At 41.3% G+C, this 22,799-nt stretch overlaps 2 protein-coding genes across 2 annotated transcripts in view; both read right to left on the minus strand.

Annotated features, from left to right (window-relative positions):
• numbl (NUMB like endocytic adaptor protein) overlaps positions 1-7,053 on the minus strand; it is a 59,912-nt gene extending 52,859 nt beyond the window's left edge. Inside the window, exon 1 of the mRNA XM_072392959.1 lies at positions 6,615-7,053. The gene's annotated coding sequence lies outside the window, so the exon portion shown is untranslated. The remainder of the gene's footprint in view (positions 1-6,614) is intronic.
• Positions 7,054-9,637: 2,584 nt separating this feature from the next.
• Positions 9,638-21,272, minus strand: coq8b (coenzyme Q8B). The gene is made up of 16 exons (XM_072392962.1): positions 21,181-21,272; positions 20,477-20,658; positions 20,204-20,354; positions 19,001-19,188; positions 18,569-18,635; positions 16,610-16,684; positions 16,147-16,266; positions 15,976-16,061; positions 15,743-15,883; positions 15,557-15,638; positions 13,623-13,716; positions 13,281-13,422; positions 11,492-11,599; positions 11,286-11,351; positions 11,011-11,097; positions 9,638-10,772 (listed from the first exon to the last, which is right to left on the minus strand). Coding segments are annotated over exons 1-16 (1,896 nt in total). The 5' UTR covers positions 21,182-21,272; the 3' UTR covers positions 9,638-10,466.
• Between the last annotated feature and the right edge of the window lie 1,527 nt (positions 21,273-22,799).

Raw genomic sequence — 22,799 nt, forward strand, 5'->3', positions numbered from 1 at the left:
CTTATGTCCTTTTAATTTACAGGCATTAGTCTTAAACATTTTCTATCAGTTTCTTTTTTTTCTTATATTTTCTTGCCATTACATTGACACAATGAGAAAATTAAACCACAAATTTTGAACTAATTATTTTGATCCCAAAAAATGGCCTATTACACGATGACTTTTGATTTTTTTTTTAGGATGAAATCATAAGTTTCACATAGGTTTGCCTTGGGGTGTACTTTTGCTGATATTCAACTTTGTCGTGGTACAAGACGGAGCTGCACAGAGTCTGATAAACGGCCTCAAGTGATGTTAAGCCCATGTCAGCTGACAAGCTTTTCAGTCAAGCTCTACTAAGTACATGGAAAGAGAACATTTCAGTTTGACAAATGCCATGCAAAATATTCACTTTCCCCATGTGATATTTCTAAAGTTTGTGAAGACTTTTCACTTTTTTACAGTTTCCATCCAGGCATGTTCCTTGAACTTTATTTTGTAAGGTCTTGACATATTTTCTCACACATTCACTTAGGGAAAATCCCAATTCCTTCCCTTGGCCCTATGCCAATGTTTCACAGGGATAAGGTGCCCCTTCCTTTTGGGATCATATAGCCATAAAGGCCCCAATGCCATTTGAGCATATAAAGTATGCGTCAGAAATGTCGGCACCTACTCTAGTTGAAATCAAGCAGTGGTGGTCTTTCACTTGAAGAGTTAAATGACCACTTCTCATTGGTTCTTAAAGTAAAAGTGGCACCTTATCCCAGTAAAATGGAGTGATAGAACAAGTGGTAGAGCCAAAGGTGGAGGAGGACGGAATGGGTTTGAGCCGTAGTATTTCCAGACAGACATGGATTTTCCACAGCGACTGATTCTTTTTAGCTGCATTTAACTTGTGACAGCTTTCACACATGTAAGGTTTGTTTCCTATGTTCCCTCCATAAGATGAAGACCGACATCAGCTGCCCCACATCACTCTGTCTGTGTGTCTGTTTAAGACAGTCCTGAAGAGCCTTACAACACACACCAAACAGATGCCCATCGCTTTAAGTGCTGTCACTTGCTCCTCCATCCCGCCCCCACCTCACACCCACACTCTTTTCCTCTCTCTCTGCTCACCACTCTTCACATAGCACGGTGAATAGGCCCCTCTGTCCTCTGGAAGATTTAACTTGGGTTCTGTCTGTTGTTAACAATCTCTCTCCCTCTGAGTCACTCTGATATAGTGCAGTGGAGAAACCAGCATCGTTGGACCTATATGGACTGTTTTTTCGTAATCCTGCGCTGCGATAGAAAAGCTCACCAGCAAACATGCTGAACATGTAAGCAGTAAGCAGAAAGTCACTGTATGTGGGCAGAGGATAGTGGAAATAACACAACATTAGAAACTAACAGTGTTTGCCTTCCTCTGATTCTTTACAGTCTCAACAGACCATTTGTGCTCATTTACCATCTCTGTATAGGTAACACAGAGAAACCTGATAATGCAGTCGTGACATCCTAGAAAAGTTAAAAGCATCTACACCCTACTCTGTCATATTTTGTTATCCAATCTTGTGTTTTTATTTTATTTTTACACTCTGTGTGCTGACTCTTGTTCTATTAGCTGCTGGAGATTTGATTTCTCAGAGGGAGTCATCCCAGAAGGATCAATTAAGTTGAGTCTAAGTCTCTAAGTCTAAGTCATATGTTCACACAGTTAAATGTAATCAGACAAAGCCAAGAACAGATAAATGAGGTGAGGATGGCGGATCTATAAACTGGGACCTCACTTAATCAGTTTTCAATCCCAATAATTGAAGCAGCCTCAAACAATCAAAAAAAATCTATTAACCCTTTTTTTTTTCCTATTAGATACCATATGCATATTATATGTGTACATATAGTATGCACGTATACATCCCCTTCAAGATTTTCACCTTTAGCAGCAGATATATACAGAATATACGCCAATTCATCTGAGAATGTGAATGTTAGTTAGGCTTAGCATAAAAACTGGAGACACGAAAACAGCTCCAATGTCACTGTCAAAAGACATTCTGCCAAAAGCCCCTTTTTATCTCACCACTGGGGACACAGGGGCAACAACAGGTTATGGTTTTAGATGTGTTTTTAATTTTTAAAAAAGTAGCATATATATTGTCTTTGTATTTATGCTAAGCTAAGCTATTATATTTAGCTATATTTAGGCATAAATAATAAGTATGAAACCATCAAATGCAGTTATAATGAAAACTTTATGAAAGTGTATTTAATTAAAATCGCATCTGGCTGGCATGTTATTCCCTATAAATCTTTTTTTTCCTTTGTTTGTTGAGGTTTTCAGTATTTAGAATAAGCTAAGCTATAATAATTCTCCTGGCAGAAGCTTCATTGGCATGTAGACATGAATGAGACATACATTTTTACTCATAAGGAATGTAAGTGTGAATATGCCTATTTATCAAAATGCCATAATGTGAAACTATATCTTTACCCCAAATCTAGTTGAGTCCATGTTTTCCTTTTAAAAATTAGTTATTACAAACTTTTTTTGAATACACTGTTTTACTGTGACAGTAAAATTGCTCACCCTGAAGAAAGAGATATGGGATTAAAAGGTTTCAATATCTGACGCTCATTCAGTGGGAGCTCGGTGTAATTTGGGGCAATCCATGAGCAAACAACTGACGTGGGGCAACCAACACAGTTCCTAAAAGCTTGGAAAATTACATAGATCAGATCAGACCCACTGGAAGATAACTAATGTTTCAGAGGCTTGCAGAGATTTGGATTTTTTTTTAGATACAAGTCCTTTTGTTTTTTTTTTACAGTTGCATCTGAGCTTCAATAGCTAAATGGGTTGTGATGAAAAAATTAATCAAGATGTCAGTGAGATAAAAATATACCACCCATTTCCATTTTTTTGTTTTTCCTCAGAGAAAACGCCACCAAAGCTATCAAAGATATAAACTGCTGATTGCCTGGGAGACAAGTATGCACACATGTATGGCCCAACACACAGAGCTAACACACTGCTGCTGTCACACATGAATCCCCCCTAGAAAGGCACTCAAATCCATTGCTCCAATCATTTATCAATCCAAAATAACATAATACATACTAGTAAGAGCACATTATATGTGCAGAAACAGACTAAACAATTGGCCTATGTCTTTGTGAGCACACCATTAGTGTTTGCAGTAATGGAACTATATAGGAAAAAGGAGTGGTTGCGTTTAACAAGGCTGCAGAAATCAGATAACTCCACTCAGCACATACTGAAGGCACTCAGGCATTAGACAGCAGAGTTTGTGTGGAAGACTGTGTGTGTGCAAGTGAGAAAGAAAAAGCAAGACAGACAATGACGAGGACGGAAATGTCAGAAGGCATGTACAACCTCTGGATCAAAGTTCTGTGCAGATTGACGTGATCATATTCAATAAAAAAAAGAAGATTCTGTCTAAACTTACAGACAGCCTGCCTCCCTCTGTTTGGTTCATCGTGTTTCCTCTCTTTATTTCTATCATCTCATCTTTCCTATGCTCCTCTCTTGTTCAGCTCCTAACTCTGAGCACGTCCTCCTCCACTCATCTCCTTCCATCCATCTTCTCTCCAACATCTGTCTGCTAATTCACATCTAATTTTCTTATTCAGGTTCTTTAATTAATCCCACCAGCTTGACTGTGTAATCAATTTAAGGAATTTAGGTTGAGGTTATGGCTTCGTTCATCAACACCCACACATCTACATCAAGCAAATGTTGTGTACACAGGAGCCCGGTCCTGTAACTGCGGAACATTGCAGTAAACTTAAAAAAAAAAAAACAGCTTTCATAGTTCCAGTCATAATCTTTTATGGCTGGAATCTTTCACCATGAAGTCTTAGCAGTCCAGGCTTTAAAGATGCAGCACTTTCAAAAAGATTACAAACTGTTCATAAACCAGTAATGGACTGTCTCTAAACTGGACCCAGAGCAAACACGGTCAGTCTGGCAACAGTAGCAGTGCCGGAGCTGGAAGTGGAGCTGCTTGTTTAGCAGACCCACCCTGACTAACACAAAGGGGGGCAACGCCCTCCTCCTCCACCAGCCAGCACACACAGCTCCCTGATTGGCCAGTAGGGTGACCTTTGATCCCCGTTGTATTGTGGTCGCAGCAGGGATAACCCTCCCCCCTTCTGTGTGCGCGTGCGTGTGCTTGTATGTGTGTGTGTGTGCGTGTGCATGGACAACAAAAGACAGCTAAGTCCTAATGCAGCAATCAGAGCAGTGGAAGAGGGGAAACAGTCTAAGGGGAAATGGAGTGTGTGTAGGTGTGAGAGTGTGCATACACGCGTGTGTACGCTGCTGTGTTGAAAGGGGGTGGTGGTGTAATTATGCTCTGCTTGTGATGGCTGAGTTGCCGTCGTGATTAGTTACATCACAGTCAATTAATGTCCACCTCTGGACTTCTATCTTTTTCTTGTTCTCAGATCGCCAGCTGCAGAGCAGATCTCGCATTTCCTTAGCTCAGAAGCAGTGGTGTCCTTCCAGTCACATCCTCAGACCAAACTCAGGCCACAGTCCATTCATTAGCCGACTTTTAACACAAGCATCGGGGAAAGGACATATGTGAATGATGACAGAAACCACACTCTTTATTCATCAAAGCCTTTTGGTTTCCACCAGTATGGAGCAATAATTTTGTAACAACTTCTGCCATGACATTGATTGCAAGTGTGCTATAATAATGCAAGTTATGTAAGGCCAAAATGATAAAATGATGGCAACGGTGGAGAAAACAAAAATGGTTGCTGATCGTTTTTTTTAGTTTTTTTTTTTTTTTTTTTTTTTTTTTTTAAATCAGACTTCAGGCTGATTACATACACAGATATCTAAAAATGGAATATCATCATTGGCCCAAAATGACAGTCAGTACAGGTCAAATTTGCTGTGTGGCTATTGTCAGTACTACAGGTGCAGGAAGGAAAGAAAAGCTTATCATTTTGTTTTAAAACATGAAAATCATGAAAATCTGTATGACATGTCTCACACGTAAGTTGAAGTAGGTTTTCCGTTTGCCTTTGAATGTGTTCACTTGCAAAGCATCAATGTGCCAGTTCCAGGTTTCACAAATCAGTGACAAGCCTCATGCCTGTAGCCTGGAGACCAAACTTTTCACTCCTCGGTAAACATCCTTGAACAAGGTCATACGGAGGCAGTCCCTGAGGAGGAGCAAGGGAGCGGTGCAGCCGAAAACACCTCCGTAGTTACTGTGGTTTATTAAAGTTCTTCAGGTAAAAAGGATTTGGACACTTGCTCCTACTGTGGACTTGATTTCTTACCAGCCAGAACCTTGGCAAATTTTTTGCATTGATGGAATCGATCCAAATGTCACTCTGGGGTCAAAAAACCTCAATCCAGTCTTAGAATTAGAGCCTCCCACTAATGCTAACCTTCCATTGATCACACCTAAACACATTTAAAGCCAAACTTCTCATTCTACAACCCAATCTAAGGCCAAATATAGAGAATGACATGTCCCAATCCAAAACCTCCTTTTCAACCCTGCTATCCATGGAAGTGGTCCATGGCTGGGAGGGGTGGGGGGTGAGAAACATACTCTCTTAATACATCTCATATGACTTTGTCCTTGCTCTGAACCACTTGTCAGGCAAGACCACCCCTTAACAGCATGACTGGCTGTCTGAGGAATGCCGTGTCACGGAACAGATGGAGACCCACAGACAATAGAGTCGTACGCACTTACTGGGCCCTACATATATATATATATATATAAATATGAAGGCATGAGCCAATTGTCTGAATATGTGTGCCTGCGAGAGAGAGAGAGAGGCAGAAAGACTGTTCTTCCAGCATTTTGAATGGCATATTGAGGAAAGTTTGCTCTCATGAGCCCCCCATTCATCTCACGGAAGAAGGAGAGATCACATACATTTCTCCAACAAAGAAACGGCACCAAAAAGCTGTGAAAATGATGCAATTAGACCCAAAAGACACAATTCACCAAACAGCATGATGCAATGAGGAGAGATAGAGGAAATCATGGAGAAATGTATCAAATGGTCTTAAATGCTGAAAACTTTGGTTGACTGTTTCAGTGGCCAAGCTGTCCCGGGGGGGGAGAGAGGGAGGGGGGTCATTAAGCATCACCTTATATGAGTCAATAATGACGTAATGATCCTCGTTTCCGGACAGTAACTGCTGAAACAGGTTGACAATAAGCTGTGTCTATATTCCAATAACAAGACTGCAAAGTTTTCATTTTCCATTTGAAGCCTACTCCAGGGCAGCTGAGGCCGCCTGTGTGGTTGTAGTTGTGTGTAAGAGCCGATCAAGGTCCTACAATGATACAGTCGTGCTCTTCGGTTATGGATCACGGCTTTAAAGCATCAGAAAGCCTGGAGGTGCCACAATTCATTCATTTCACAAATACGGGCCCGCCGGCGAGATACCTATCAAACGCGACGCAGTTCTATCCGAACCACAGCCTGTAATGAACCCGGAACACACCGGAAATTCGGTATGCAATCGATCTGGGTGGTCTTATTTTGAATAGGATCGACAGATTATAAAGACATTACCGGTTTACCTAATAACCCTGAAAGTGTCAGTAGGGATGCCAGATTGGACGTGAATCCAATGAACTCACCCAAGAGAACGACGGATGATCGGCTCCCCGCTCTGCTTCTGTGTAAATCCAGGACCCCGGGCAGAAATGTGTTATTCAGAGGAGGAATCTGGTGTAGGTGATTTCACAAAATCTTCTTCATCCGCGCTATGAAAGCGGTGTAAGGAGGCGACGCTGAATCAACCTGATCGGTGCAGGAAAACTCCTCGACAAACAGATTCAGAGCAGCGATTCTGTCTTACTCATCCAGTCAAAGCGATTTTTTTTTCGGGGTTCCGAGGGTGATTTCGTTGGAAATTGGCGTGTATGTAGTAATCTCGGATGCTTTGGTTGTTGACTGTGCACTTACTGGGCTGCTTCTCCCGGCTCCACCCGCTAACCCAGCCTTCGCAGTGCGCCCATTGGCACAGACCGCCGGACATGCAAATCCACTCTTCCCATTGATGTTTTCCAAAAAAGAAAGAAAGAAAAAAAAAACCTAAGGTTCGGTTTCAGTTATTCTCCTGCGCCACCGTGTGGCACATGCCCTGTCAGTCTATATATACCTGCAGGAAAGCTCTCCGTCTGCCACGAGAAACCCGTTTCATACCAAAAAGGCAGCACAGAACTAAACTGAAAGAAATGTTCCTGGGTGGCACCTCGGAGTTTTATACCATATTATTCTTCTATTGCACTGGGTCAGTCAATTAAGAATGGAATTGGCCCTCAAACATGTGTGTTTACCAAAGGGGGAATATATCCATGTGTACAATTATTAGGCAGCTGGACAACCTGCCTGATTTCTCTGAACTTTAAGTTCCAAAAGTATCAAACAAGCAACACAAAATGGCTTTTTCAAATATGCAATGACCGATACAGCCCCGTTTCTTTTCAGTATATGCCCCAAATCTCCCATTCGTGTTATGAGCTGTTAGGACCCACATCAGTTTGACCAGATTCAAGTGAGGAAGCAGATCAGGTCATTTCTCTGAGATTTCTGCCTGGTAGCCAGGCGTGAGATGGAACATTGTCCTGCATAAAAATTCATGGTTATCTTTAAGGCTGCAGACTTATTTTTGCTCGGGAAAAGTGGCTTTCAGAAACCGGGACCAAGTTTGAGAGTTGAGTGATAATCCATCTTCAGCATGAAAAACGCCCGTGCCAGCACCCCTTCTCTATCTGGCTGAGGCTTTACTCAAAATGGTACTCGTTTGCTTAGTAACTGTACGTATATAGTGTACTTGTCCTTCTTTTTTTTCTGCTGTAGCTGATAAAATTCTGAAATCTTAAAATATGATTATACATAAAGTTTGTGGAAATTTTCTAGTGGGGATAGATCAGGACTGCAGGTCTGCCATCCATGAAAAAATATGTTGTCTTTAATGAGGACTTCTTCTGTAAGTGTGCATTTTTGTATTGACACTGCCATCATAGAAGAGTACCGTAAATGATCTTTGCCAAGGGCACTGATACAACCCTATACCATCACAGAGCCTGGCACTGGGACTTGTCGCTGATGACTTTCTGGATGGTCTATCGCAGTCGGCGCCCCTTTCTGCGACGACATATCTGGAATGCTGATCAGTCTGACCACAACACACATTTCCACTGTCAATGTCAATCCCAGATGCCTCTAAGCCCAGAGGAGTCAACGGCACCTCTGGACAAGATCATCACAGGGAAATCACAAATGCCACTTAAAACATTAGTTCTAATTGGCATTAGTGATTGTGGCTCCATAATGCAGTGCTTTCTTGTCCATGTGGTTAAATCAGCTATTGAAGAATGATGCAGAGGGATAAACTTAGGCTTAAGCTCTAGCACTTTACACTCTCTAAATTCCTCCAGATTCCTTTAATCGTTTAACAATATCAGACACAGTATGAAAAAGAAAAGATGCCAATCCTTTCTAACCTTTCCTTGAGAATCATCGTTTTTTTAAAAACGTTTGAAAGATTTTGCACATATTCTTGGACAAAGTGAAGATACTCTGCTCATCTTGGTTCTTGTTTTTGTACCCAATTTTTTTTTCTATAGCAGCTACTAATTTGCTCATCCCAGCTTTCTTTGAAATTAATTGCAGACCTGGAAAAAGACAATTTCTTTCAAGTTGATGAGACATAACTCAGGTTTGTGTTATATGCAGTTAAGAAGAGTTATTGGAAATGTATGAATGACACCTTTTTTGTCATTGTTATTGTTTTTCATTCATCAGCCTGATATCTTTTTTGTACAAACAAAATGTTAATTCTAAATTCTGTGTCTCCCTCTGTACGTAATATTTTAAACTTTATTATTGAGCCGGTATTGGTAGAAATCACTGCACACTATGAGACACACATGAGGCCCATTGTAAACCTCTGAGACTGAACGTCAAAAAGAGCCGATTCTGTTCCAGAGAACTGTGGCCAGCTGCCTCATACACGCAGAGAAATGCTCCAACTTTCCAGAGGAAAGAAAAGAATGTGCCTTTTCTTCTCTCAACATGTGCTGCAGTCATTAAACGAGGCCGTTTCCCAAAAGTCAGAAAAATAAACTGTGATCTTGATGCGCTGTGAGAGCCAATCACACTATAAGGACAGCTCAGCAGATGTTCTGTGTAACTAAGCTCAGTGAGAGAATGCGAACATGGATTAATGGAATCAAGAGTAAAAACCTGCAACTTTCTCCATTAGGTTTAAATGTCAGAGAAAGCCTCTGACCTCAGTGAGAAGTCTGCCGACAGATCAGTTGTGCTCTAATGGCTTTTTTTGGAAAAACAAAATGGGCAGTACCACCTTGGAACAAAAAATAGCTCCTGCAAAGCCGACATCACATCAAGCCTTACGGTATTTGAGCTCATTTGACTATTATTGGGCACAATGTCAGTATAAGGAAACAGTGTGGTCGAACATGGCCTCCAGTCAGTGACATTTCCGAAACAGGTCGAAAACTGAAACGGAAAGATCAATATGGAGGAGAAATAAATCCTTGGCTTGTAGCCTCTTGACACCTGCCAGGAAAGTTCTATTTGTGATGGTATCTCTCAAGCACACACACACACACATAAAAAAAAGCTTTCCCAAGTTTTATTAAATAAAGAAAAAAAACATGCACAGCACACTACAGTAAAGGAAATAGTACACAATAAATGTGTGAACAGGTTAAAATAAGAGCAATGGCGTTTTAGGTCAAGTACACTTTAGAACGCAAGGCCATTATTCTGCGGGGTTCCATTAGACTGTCTAATTCCTCTGATAATCTGCTCATCTAGTCTGGCAGCCATCACTTTCAGAGGAAAGCTTTATTCACCTACTCTGCCAGCAATATATTCCTCCAACAAAGAAGAGCACTTGGCAGCCACAACTATTCTGTGCAGGGCTTATTATCTGCACTGGAGACATGATATTCATTCTCTTATAAATATCGTAAGGCCTTGCTGTCAAAGTGAGTTTAGGTTGGAATGAATCAATTCTAGCCATGACACAGAAAATGGAGAAATTGCAGCCTTGTGGTGTGCGTTTGTTGTGATAGAAATGATCATACATAAAATAATCAATCATCAGAATCTATTGGGCTTCAACATGAATTACTCCCTTCATTTTCTCAATGTTTAATTTGACAATTAGAATTTTTCTGATTTGAGCTCCGTCACACCTCAGTGAGATGCTGAGCTGTGGGGTAGGACACCCCAAATTATATCTTCACACAGATGTAAGTGAAGTGCAGCACAGAGAGACAAGCAGAAGAAGTCAAGAACACGCACGACCCTCATTAGTCCATCTGCAGTGTATAACACATCAACATCAAGTCCCATCCAGTGTCTCCACCTGTGGATTCAAGACTTTTCAGCTCCTGTGTCCGAACGTCAACTCTGAAAAAGTTCCAGGCTAATGAAGGCAGAGAGCTTGTCCATCAAGCACTAGCCTGCGCCACCAACCGCGCCTGCCTCCTCTGGCTGTAGGCGTTGTACACATCCAGGAACATGTCCTTACAGGCTATGCTCGCCTTCAGCTTGGAGCAGATGAGGAAGGAGCCGGCCATCTTCCGGTGGAGGGAGTATGTCTCCTCGGGGGGAGGAGTGAGGCGGTGGCGCAGCATGACGGGGACGAGGTTCTGGATACGCTGGGTGGTGCTCTGACTGCCAAAGTCGAAGGGCTCAGCAGACGCGAAGGCTTCGCCCAGGATCATCACTGCCTCCACGTGGGCATCTTTGAAGGCCTGTTGCAGAGAGGATGAAGGCATAAGAGGTCCCTCATTATAAATAAGGACAAAGCTGTGTCAATACCTTACTATTTAGCATTTGGTAAGCACTCAGTGAATTAAGGGTGTGGTTTGACTTATTCAGAAACATGCAGATGATAGCAGTGATAGAAGAGGGATGGGATACAGGGAAACAATGTCAAGCACGAGGAACACAAACAAATGGAAGAGACATATTAGAACAAAAATAACCCACCTTGGTCTCAAAGCCTGTCAGGAACTTCAAGTCCTTCGATTTGGAGAGAACTGTGTCGCGATCTCCGACGGAGGCGGCGTAAACCACCTGAACACATGCCACACAAGCTCAAAATAACCATGATTGATGCACACTTTGGTCTGAGTGCTGCCAGTAGCTGCAGATTTACCACATGCACAAGACTGCTGCCAAATATAGCCAAAACTCTGATGTTCCAATTATTCACAGAAATCATGTTCAGTAGTGTGCATTCAAGTGTTTTACAATCAGCCTACCTGTATGTAGTCATCTGTGAAGTCTTCCTGGTAGTCTCTGCATGCTCCGAAGTCTAAGAGAATGATCTGAAGAAAAGAAAAGAAGAAGAAAATTAACTTGATGTTGAGAATCTGCTTCGCATAATAAAGTTCTTGAAGTAATTAAAAGTTGCACAGGACGCCCCTTTTGTCATTCGTCGGTTACTTGAAATGTGGATTCTTCTCACCTTGTTGGTGTCTGAGTTGTAAAAGAAGTTGGACCAGTTTGGATCCGTCTGCATGAACCTGAACTCAAACAGTTCCCTCAGACACAGCTGGAGGATGTTGAAACAGATCTGGGGAGCAGAGAAGAGACTTGTTGTGCTCATGTTTCATCTTTTTCACCGAACTGCACACGCCAAATCTAAACTGTTCAACATAGTGTTCTCACAGCGATAGTTTCATCTCACTGCTGCCGTCGTTGTAACAGCTACCAACTCGTTTCTAGAAGCATCTGGTCTGTCATGGACTCCTCTGATAGCGGTACTTTCCCGTTTAAAATCCCTTTAAAATATTCAGTATTTCTGCATTCCTTATTTGAAACTAAATATTTTCACAGTCTTGAGAGTAGATAAAAAGACTCAAATCAAACAAAAGCCACATAAGTATCAGACGTAATTTCTCATCGTAAATGATCATTCATTTATTGACTAAAAAAAAAAAACTCAACATCAGATAAATGTGAGTAGCTAAAGTTTCTGAATTTCTACGGCTTTGGCCATGTTAAACACAGATTGTTTTTTTTGTCCACGTGTAAATGCAGTTTGTGGTTAATGTAAATGAAGCTTTCTGAAAACATTTAGAAACTTCAGGTGTTGATAGAGGACAATCGACAGTTTTTTCTTTGCCGCATTAGACTGTGGCCTGTTATCCCCTTTGTTGACATGGCTTTTGCACATGCTTGTACATAAACGTTCTGTTGCTCTACACCATGTTGAAAAACTGAGGCATCACAATGCACCATCGATATAGCTGCACAAAACCAGCCGCCAACGTTGCCACTTTTGGATCAAGTTACCTCGAATGACTTAAATAATTAAGTGAATGTTGCTGCAGAATGATGAGAGAATTTGCTCTGTTGCCTCTGAGCGACCTGCTCCTCCCACACACTGAAGGAGAAGACAACTGCACTGAGATGAGACTGTACTACAGTCAAAAAAGTTCAGCACACTGAATCTTTTAGTATTTGATAAGGCGTTAATTTGATGTTAAAATTAGAGTCCGGTGTCTTCAAGCAATGGGCTGACAGTTAGGTTTGTTGTATCTGATCCTCACAACGTATGTAGAAGTATATTTTAGGATGACAAAATTCATTTTTGGACCACCTCAGAACAGAACATCGCCACCGGATTGCTAAAGATCAAGCGGACAGGCTACAAGGACTGCGGATCTGATCCCAACCGTTTTGCAGGTCTGATCAACGGAAAAGTTAATTTGCTAAACGTTGGCTTAAATTGGATCATGCAACGGGACAATTAACCCAAACACACTCGCAAAGCTGCAACAGAATGGCTGAGAAAGGAAATAGAATCTAGGTGTTGCAATGACCCAGTCATAGCTGAGACCTCAGCCTGATTGAAATGTCGAGGTTGGGCCTCAGGAGAGCTGTGCATAAACTAAACTCATCTAACCAAAACAACTTTGTAAAGAAGAGGGATCAAAATCCCTCCAATCCCAGCAATGTGACAGACTGATCATGTTAGAAAAGCTATTATTTGAGGTCTACTTAGTTTTTGCTGCCTCTGTTTTATGTCACCTGGTAAGAACCAGATGATTAAAACCATAGAATTGAAAGCAGATTTAGTTTTTTCACAGAAAGAAAGCCCAGTTCAGCATCAGCATCACAATATCAGACTATATTTAGACAACCCTCAGATCTATCATTCATGCTCTGTTACCGTCATGAGTAAACCACTCACATTTCAAGGAAAATACCCCAACAAATGGGATCTGCGCGCTTGCTGAGCAGAACTGTACCTGGTTTCTTGTTTCCTGGTCCAGGTCCACACAGCGGTCGAGTGGAACTCCTTGCACCAGTTCCATGGCCAGCATCCTGCGCCCTGACAGCTCATCGATCACCTCTGGGACTTGGAAAAACTCGTCTCCTTCCAGCAGAGACCTACAGACCAAAACAAGACAAAAAAGAAAAAGTTCATTAGAAATTAGTTAGGTGGATTAAAAACAGAATATAGCTTCAAACACGTAAAATAAGAAAAGTCAAACACAGTGTATACAGTTAGCTGCAATGCAGTACGAGGTGACAAACCACTACACAGCTGCCGTGTGAGTTTAACGGCTTAATAATTTGCATAGTGCTACCTGAACTTCTTGGCACACTGCGCTTCCCTCTTATAGTCGCACTCCCACGCCAGTTCTCTCTGAAGAACCTCCAAACTGCTGTCTGCAAACAGACCTGTGGAGAGACGGAGCAAGACTCAGCGGGGACCAGCAAATAACGCAGACCGTGTCATATTAAAAACCCAACAGCGCCGTCTCATGCCAAGAAACAAGCACACAAAAACCATTCAAATGATGCGTGTTGAGCTGTAAGAAAAAGGAAAACGGTTAAATCAAACCTCGGTGTGGCATTGATTTTAGCATCAAGTGTATTTCTGCACCTCTCTGCAGCTTTGAAAATTAAAGCTTCAAATGCATGAAATCCAGACACTGACTGTATAGCTAGAAGAGCTGCTTGTTCCACACTGAAATGAATCCAGAGCACATGGAAAACCTCTCCGTGTACGATCAGTTACTATGACTACCAAACAGACCGTCTGCCAGCAGTCACTACGCACACATTACTTTCAGCAGGGGTGGATAAATTGTAAACCTTTCTTCATTTTTGACACTCTGTGTTTTAAATGTAGTTGGCATGCAGAGCACTTCACTGACGATCACATACCACCATGTGGCCATTAATGAGAATACATCTAACGTTTTGTGGTTTGGGAAAAAGAAAACGCAGGAAGCAGCCTCTTGGTTTATGATGCGCACTTTCGTGTTGTCACTCAGCAGTAACCATCGGCTAACTACACCGGTTTCTATCTGCGGTTGCAGCACCACCTCGTGGTCTCATCTGTAATGATTACAGTGCTGGGAAACTTGTTGCAACAAAGAAAAAGCAGAATTTTGATGAAAATAGCTGTATGTTCATACTGCCACAAAATGGTTATACTCAAGCTAACCTCAGCAGATGGATTTGAAGTAGATAGTTTAAGATGCGTAGCATGAGTGTATTCTTTAACCTGAAACAACAGACCATGACAAATGCCTCAGTCTTCATCAGCAACTGAAGTGACTCTCTGTCCTATGACTACAACTTTCCAAAAAGAGCTGAGATGCTGTGTAAAATGTAAACTAAAAACAGCTACCAACCCTCTCCAGCCCACGTTGAATTAAAAATAGAACAAAAGTCTCTCTCTCTTCATGTAAATCAGAGCAGATCTCATTATCTAATGTGCACTAATGCACCCTTCTATCGCCACAGATTTTGGCTTTTTAACCGTGGGCTGATAACAAGCCAAATGGTCCTTCTCCTCTTTATTCTGGATGACACAGGCACCATTATTTCCTCTGATTTTCCCAGACTGCAGGACCGTGTCCTGCTTCATCCAGTCTCTTTCAAATGAGCTCAAGCCCAGAGAAGGCACCCATGTCTCTTGTGTATATCTGTGTTTTTCTTTGAATGGCGCTTTTAACTTAGCATTTGATGATTCAACAACCAACCGCGTCCACTGACGAGAAAGTTTTTTAGTACAAAAACGAACCCCATGAATCTGTGTATTTGAGCCCATAAAGTGATTTCCACAGCAGAACTGTGTCTGTTTTTAAAAAGCTGCCTGAGCATAGCAGGTATATTGAGATTATCCCATACTTCTATCATTATGCAACATCCATGATTAAATCCACACATTTTTGCTCCTTTATATTGAGAAACGTTATCCCTACATTAACGAGCTATTGCCCACAGCCATTCACCAACAGTTGATATGGTACTTCTGACAGATTAAATCTCTGTAGGAAGGTATTTTTAACACAGGTCTGACCAGAAATTTTAATCTGAGCTGGTATTTGCCAGGGGAAAATAATTAAATAACTTTGCAATGTCAACATTTGATACGTTGTCTTTGGCCAACTTTTGATCAAATAAAGCCTTTTGGTGAAAAGCCTGTGGTGGAGTTTAGGAATAACTCTTGTTAGTTGTTCTCAGAGAGAGAGGAACAAATAAAAATAAATATTGATGCAGCTGTTACCTTCTGGCATTGCCACGCTCATTCTCAGCACTGACATCAGGTTGTCTATGTCACTTTGGATGCTCTCTGCCACTCCAGGGTACTGGAAAAGACAACAGTAACAGACACTCAAATCAATATAGACACTGAAACAGAGACTGTGAGGGAAGAAGAGTATCTTTTATGCACGCCAGAGTCCTCTCATACCTGGATTTTCATGGCAATCTCTCTACCATCCTTCAACACGCCGTGATGCACCTGGCCGATGGAAGCTGCAGCAAACGGTTTATCCTCGAAGGACGAGAGCTTCTCTCTCCAGCCTGGCCCAAGCTCCTCGTCCAGAACTTTCTACTCAATCAGAAACACACACTGCAGCAATGTCCTTTGAGGCTTTTAGCACCGTTTAGTGTCCAGCTGTGTCAGGGGCATATAATGCTTACGTTCATCTGCCATGTGGGCATGAAGTCTGCGCTCTGCCGCACCCTCTCGAAGATCTTCTGCAGCTGGGGGTTGATGAAGGTGTTGTCTGAAAGAGGAAAATAAACTAAGAAGTTGTAGGAAAACTGGCTAACTGGGAGAACACGAGAGAAGTCATTGTTCCAGTGAGTTACCTTGTATGCTGAGCATTTGGCCTATCTTGAGTGCAGCCCCACGAACCTTACACAGTGTGTTGACTATTCTCTCAGCGTTGGCCTCCGATAGGAAGGGCGAGTCTAGCAGGGCATTCATGTCTATAAATCATCACACATACAGAGTACGAGAGGTCAGAAGAGGTGCAACATATTAAAGCACAACAGCACGAGCGGGTTAATCTAACCTTGCAATTATCTTCAAAGTGTTGCATTAAAATGAAAACGCTGTGGACCTGAAAAACTGGGGCAGTGGTACTTCATTAAAGGCTATCTAGTGTTAATTTAAGACTAAATAAAGCCCCTGTTTCAGCCCTTGTTAAAATGCTTGATTCAAAGCCAGTTTGTAGCCAGACAGAAAGTTCAGGGCCGACCATTTGACCGCTGAATCAGCTCTAAGCACAGGATCAAAGGTTGGAAGAGAGAGAAGTGAGGATACTTTTACCTCCTTTTTGTTTGCCTCCTAGTGATTGTTTGGCCACTTCTGCAATGGCGCCAATCCCCAGTCCTACTGCCAGGCCTGCAGCAGACACAAAGTAGCAAAGGGTTCTAAATGTGGATGCCTGAAGAGCACAGAGTTGCTCCATACACTGCTGCTTCCTGAAAGGTCAAATCTGAAGAGTCTGCTGAGAAGCATGTTTAAAAAGCACTGTTGAAATAATCTATACTATTCCCTTCTCTTTGCAAACATGAGCATCTTTTCATCATCACAGTTATGCAGACGATACACAACTTTATGTGTCTCTGTCACCAGGTGACTGCAGCCCAGCAGACGTACTGTGTCAGTGTCTGGAGGAAATAAACTCCTGGATGAGAGAGAATTTTCTACAATTAAATGAAGACAAAACTGAGATTGTTCTGTTTGGTAGCAAAGAGAAGAGGGTCAGCATTGGTAAATACCTTGAAACTCGGGCCCTTACAATCACTGACCAAGTTGATAACCTTGGAGTGTTGATAGACTCAGATCTGACTTTCAGCAGCCACTAAAGCTGTCACCAAGGCAGCTTTTTACCAACTCAGAAACATCAACAGAATTAAAGGTTTTCTCTCCCAAAAAGACCAGGAGAAACTCATCCATGCATTCATCTCCAGTAGACTCGATTACTGTAATGGTCTTTTAACTGGACTTCCCAAAAAGAGCATTAAACATCTGCAGCTCATCCAGAACGCTGCTGCTAGAGTTTTAACCAGGACTAAGAGATCTGAACACATCACACCAGTTTTAAAATCTTTACACTGGCTTCCAGTCAGTCACAGAATAGATTTTAAAAGCCTACTGATGGTTTACAAATCCCAGAACGGTTTAGACCCAAAATACATCTGTGATTTGTTCAGAGAATATGAACCCAGCAGAGCTCTTAGATCCAAGGACTCAGGTCAGCTGGTCCAGTTCAGAGTCCAGACTAAACATGGAGAAGCAGCATTTAGCTGTTCTGCTGCAAACAAGTGGAACAAACTGCGAGTGGAGATTAAACTTTCACCAAATGTAGACATTTTTAAATCCAGGTTAAAAACATTTCTTTTCACATGTGTCTATGCATGAAATCTGCACGGTATCTTTTAGCTTATCTAGACTGTTGCTTGTATTTAATCATTTTATTCCTTTCTCTTCATATTCTTTTACATATTTTTAAATTCTTTTTCTGCTCTCCGCTGCAATGCTTTTATTTTATATAAAGCACTTTGAATGGTTTTGTACATGAAATGTGTTATACAAATAAATTTGACTTTGACTTGGCAGTAAGAATTTACAGTGTATCTATACATTTCAAATAAACTGCAAGAGTATTAAAAGTCCAGTGAAGGGAAATAAATGTCCCATTAGAGCTGTGTTTCAACAATACTTTAGACTTTAACCATCTTCTACAACAAATGGATTTTCTTTCATTTGTTACTTTTCACTGCAGGTGTGAGATCACCCACAGAGATGCCATTTATATCGTTCTCATCATCTCGCCATTTCCTAAAAGGTTTGGATGCTCTGGAAAGCTTAAATACAAACTAGATGCACTGCAATTACAGCATATCAAATGCTGAAAACTGACCCGTTTTTATCAGATCACATTTTCAATTTCATAACATACCCAATGTCTGAGCTGATGAACCCAGAGGTGGGAAAGAATATTTTTTTTTGTAATAATAGCATTTAAAGGCTTTATTTCAAAATGAGATGCTATCAACACTTTAAGATGAGTCTATATCTCAGTTTCAGTGTTTTCAACGTTGTCTTTGCACTATTTCCAGTTACACAAAGGGTTTGAGTGGTTTGTACGCAGGTGTAGCTAATGGATAGATGGATGCATTCTGTTTTAACTCACATTTTAGACTGCATCCTAACTTTGATGAGGAAATGAAGAGACAAATAAAAAGTCCACCATATTAAACGCAAACACGTTATTCTTACCTCCAAAATTAACGAGCCGGCTGATCCTTGTAGCGGGGACCTTCCTCTCTTTGGCGTGGTCACTCAGCTGAAGGAGGGTGATGACAACAATTACTGCTTGTACTCAGTCATTTTGTTACTATTGCTTGCTGTCTTATCTAAGGCGACAGGACTTTCATGGATCTAGTGCAGCAATTAAATTAATGTGATACGTGTGAAAGCTGCAGAAAAAACAACATAAAAACATCTGTGATAATTACTTGCTTCTGCATAAATAATACTATGAAAGCATCACTTGTTGAACTAATTGTAATGACGGTTACAGACTCATTATCAGTATCTCTCTCTTTATACAGGAGTATAATGTATAATTATGCAAATGTATAATCTAAAATGATCAATTTGAACAATCTCTACTGAATTAAGTCTAAAGATGGGAGTCCTAAAACCAACCTTCTGTCTGACTGGTTTGACCAGCGCCTGCTTTGCCTCCCTGGCTTTCTTGATGTCTTCTGGTGTGAGTTTGGCCACTACCGTGTTGTGGACGGACCTGGTCTGGTAGTAGTACCGCTGGGGGCCGGTGGAGGTGTGGAAGAGGCGAGTGCTCTGTCCAGGCCAACCGGTCCCTCCTGCTGCTGTACCTGGAGCAGGAAATGAGGAGGGAGGCATGTTTCACTCAACCAAAACATCTTGGTCGTGGCTGTAAAATCCTTTTGAAGTCATATCCCTAAACAGCTACTTATGCAAGTCCTGTAAAAGGTGGGACTGTTGTGACTGTATTCTGTTTCTAAGGTACACAAAGAAAACTGAGGCCGGGGGGGGTGTGTGGAGGTAGTGACAGGGAGCCATCTGTGTGAAAAGGATGTGCTGTTAAAAAGCTCCATCTGTGTCATAATGGACTAATGTGTGTGAGTGTAGTGATAAGGATGAAACATTACATCCAGTGTCTAATGTAGAATCCTAAAAATACTTGAATACTGAAAGTCCAACACTGACATAAGCACATTTTCAATATATCTGAATATAAAGAGATCATCTCTGGCACACTTACAGCTGGATTCAACATGTTTTGCAGCGGATATACTGTCATCCAAAAGATGTGTTTTAGAGGGAGGGCCTCACAAAAAATTTAGTTTTTAGTACTGAACCTGTTCTTGAGCAAGGAGTTGTAATTCATTTGTACAAAACATTTCACTACTCCTATGGATATGAACTGACTATTTCAGCCCCACATTATGATATCCACGCCTCGTTTGCAACCATTTACCTCTCCCTCTCACCCTTCTACTCTGTTCTAGAAAACTACTAAAAAGTTCACCAAAGTAAAACAAAAATATGTATTTAAACAAAAAAAAATCCAACATCCAGCAAGAATTGGAAGACATTTGAGTTTTATTACTAGAACAACTGGTTCTCTCAGTCCCAAAGCTAAAGCGAACAGAATGTGTGCAGCAGCAGTGATAAACATGCCCTTCTAACAACTTTTCTGCAAAATGTTGCTGGCATCAAATTCAAAATGAGTGCATGTTTATCAAATGTCATCACTTCACCGTTTGTTTGTTTTCAATCAAATATAGGGTTTACAGATAGATAGTTTACAAATCATTCCATTCTTCCTGGAAACGGGGTTGTGCAACAAGCTTGACGTGACAATACCTGTGTGCATCCCCGACGTAGGAACAGCTTCAGTCTGGCTTTGCTCCACCGCATCGGGAGGGAACTCGGATCCCATGGCCCACTTGGCTGCTTCATCCGGGTCCATATTTTCCCAGCCCTCCGCATCCGGGAACACATCCTCTTTTATGGACTGCAGCAACACAAACGGCACGGCTCGATCACTCATCTCACCAAACGAAGTCACAGTTACGTACAAACCTCAGCAAATTCGTATGCTATGTCATCGTCAAGTTATCACTGTACCTAACTCACCTGATTGGAGCTGCCCATAAAAGCATTCACCAGTCCTTCCACCACATCCTGAGCAGCTGTGACTCCTGCACCCAGAGTAGAGTTGCAGGCCATTAACCGGAGCTGCTCTCCCTGGGTGGTGACCAGTGCAGAGCCCACTTTACCAGCACCACGGAGCACCTGCATGACCTCTGACAGCATCACTTTAAACACAGAGGGGGACACAAGAGGAATCCAATTATACCGTAGCTTGAGTCTGAATAAAAAAAATTAGAAAAACTTAAGGTTGGACAAACATATCAAATGAACTCTAAAAATCCCACTTATTATAATTGTAATGTGTGTCGTGGTACAACTATCCAGGATGATCTTCACCCAGTTGAAGGGTTTAACCTTGGATGTATCTGGACGCTCATGTTTCAAGACATGTGTCGCCCCCACGTGTTCTCTTATAACACCGCGTCGCAGTAGTCACTGATGCTTATTTTCATTAAATGCACAGAAACACAACTCTCACACACTCTTGAGTGCGTCAACTAGCCCATTGGTTAGCTCCTAATGCTCAGTTTGCATCTACCATATTGAGAAGCTAAGGCAGTTGCAGAATGAGGCTTAAAATCGCAAGCTAGCTACAGCTACATACTTAATTCTATGGTTCACAACCTGTGAAAAATACGAGTAAACTGTATGGGCAATACCACTACAAAACAAACGCGGGTACTTACTTTTCCCGAAAAAGAGTTATCCAGCCTTTTCTCTGTGATTGTCCTTTTCCACCGCTGTGCAGTCTGTTTTGCAACGAAACCCCACCCGGAAGTTGGTCTTTGACTGACTCGACTGGTATCCAATCATTGTTACGAATAGGCAGGGCCTAACTCACAGGAGGAGGGGCGTATTGTATCAACCAATTGAAGAGTACAATAACGCCCGACGAACACTGGCATCAAATCTGTTTGTCCTATCACCATCAGAAAAAGGCGGGCCCAAGAGGGAACAAACATCCATTAAGAGTTAAGGGGTGGTATCCTTTAGGAGGAGAATTCCTACATGCACGTGTTGCGAGGTACAGTTACCAAACTGGACATATTTACATAAACTTATACACAGAATAGATTTGTCTTTTTATTTTTTTTTAAATCAGAGATTTCCCGCTCTAGCTTAGACATTTTTGTTAAAATTCTTCATGTAGTTGCCTACGTGCTCTTTCCACGCTATTGTGTTTTTTGTTTGTTTGTTTATGTGTGGACGACATTGTGCATGCCAGAGAGTAGAAGAAAAATCCAACAACATATATTCTTTATGTGTATTAACGTATATTTTAAAAACATACCAGCTGTAATGATGTTGAGCATGGTGAGCTGCCATGGCAACTCGTGTATTTAACTGACATTGAGAGCCATGGTGCATTACATAAAACTCAAATGCCTTCTGCTTGTCAAGTTTTCCTGACGATATAATTAATCATGTAAAATAGAATAAATTAGCGTGCTATGTGTTTTGTGCGGTACATGGGGCGTAGAATGAATGTCTGCAATTCTTCAAGTTTGTTCTTCTCTTTTTTTTATATAAGTATTTAGAATTGGTACATCACGGAAATAGTCACATGATAGAAACAACAGTGAAGGTCTGCCCCAAACCAGCGGAACACAGCGGTCCACCAGGGTAAAGCAGGCCAGAACAGTAGTGTTGTTCTTCTTAGTTCCTGTTACTTTTTGCTTCATTTTATTGTTAACCGTGATACACCTGTACTTTAGCAGTTAAGACTCGTTTTGTGCAGTTCCCCTCAGACCCACACAGAAAAGACCTAACCTGTAGCATGGTCGCTTCCAAAACAGCTCCCAGTTGCTCTATGCTGTCTCAGAAGGTCCATCAGAGGACCATTTGTCTTTGGTTTCAAGCAGAAATTACATGAAATTGTTATTATACTAATAATCTTTAATGCCATGGTGACAATGCATATGGTGCCAACTGTAAAAACCTATGGTGTTGATATAATATTAACTGTACCAGTAATTATTGGGTATAGATATTCTCATGATAATCAATCTATAATCAATCTATCTAATAAATAATTATCTATCTATCTATCTATCTATCTATCTATCTATCTATCTATCTATCTATCTATCTATCTATCTATCTATCTAGATATCATTATTACTGTCATATTATAATGCCATCAAAATGATTACTGCACCTGTTATACAAATATAACAGTATAGTGATATATAATAATGGGTATAGTACTATGAACATTTTATAATTTAATGATAATCAGTCACAAGAATATAATAACAAACATAAGAAACTACCAAGACGCACAGAACATAAGATGTAAAAAAAA

This window comes from Leuresthes tenuis, unplaced genomic scaffold, assembly GCF_036924035.1.
Source record: "Leuresthes tenuis unplaced genomic scaffold, fLeuTen1.0.hap1 SCAF_9, whole genome shotgun sequence".
NCBI lineage: Eukaryota > Metazoa > Chordata > Actinopteri > Atheriniformes > Atherinopsidae > Leuresthes > Leuresthes tenuis.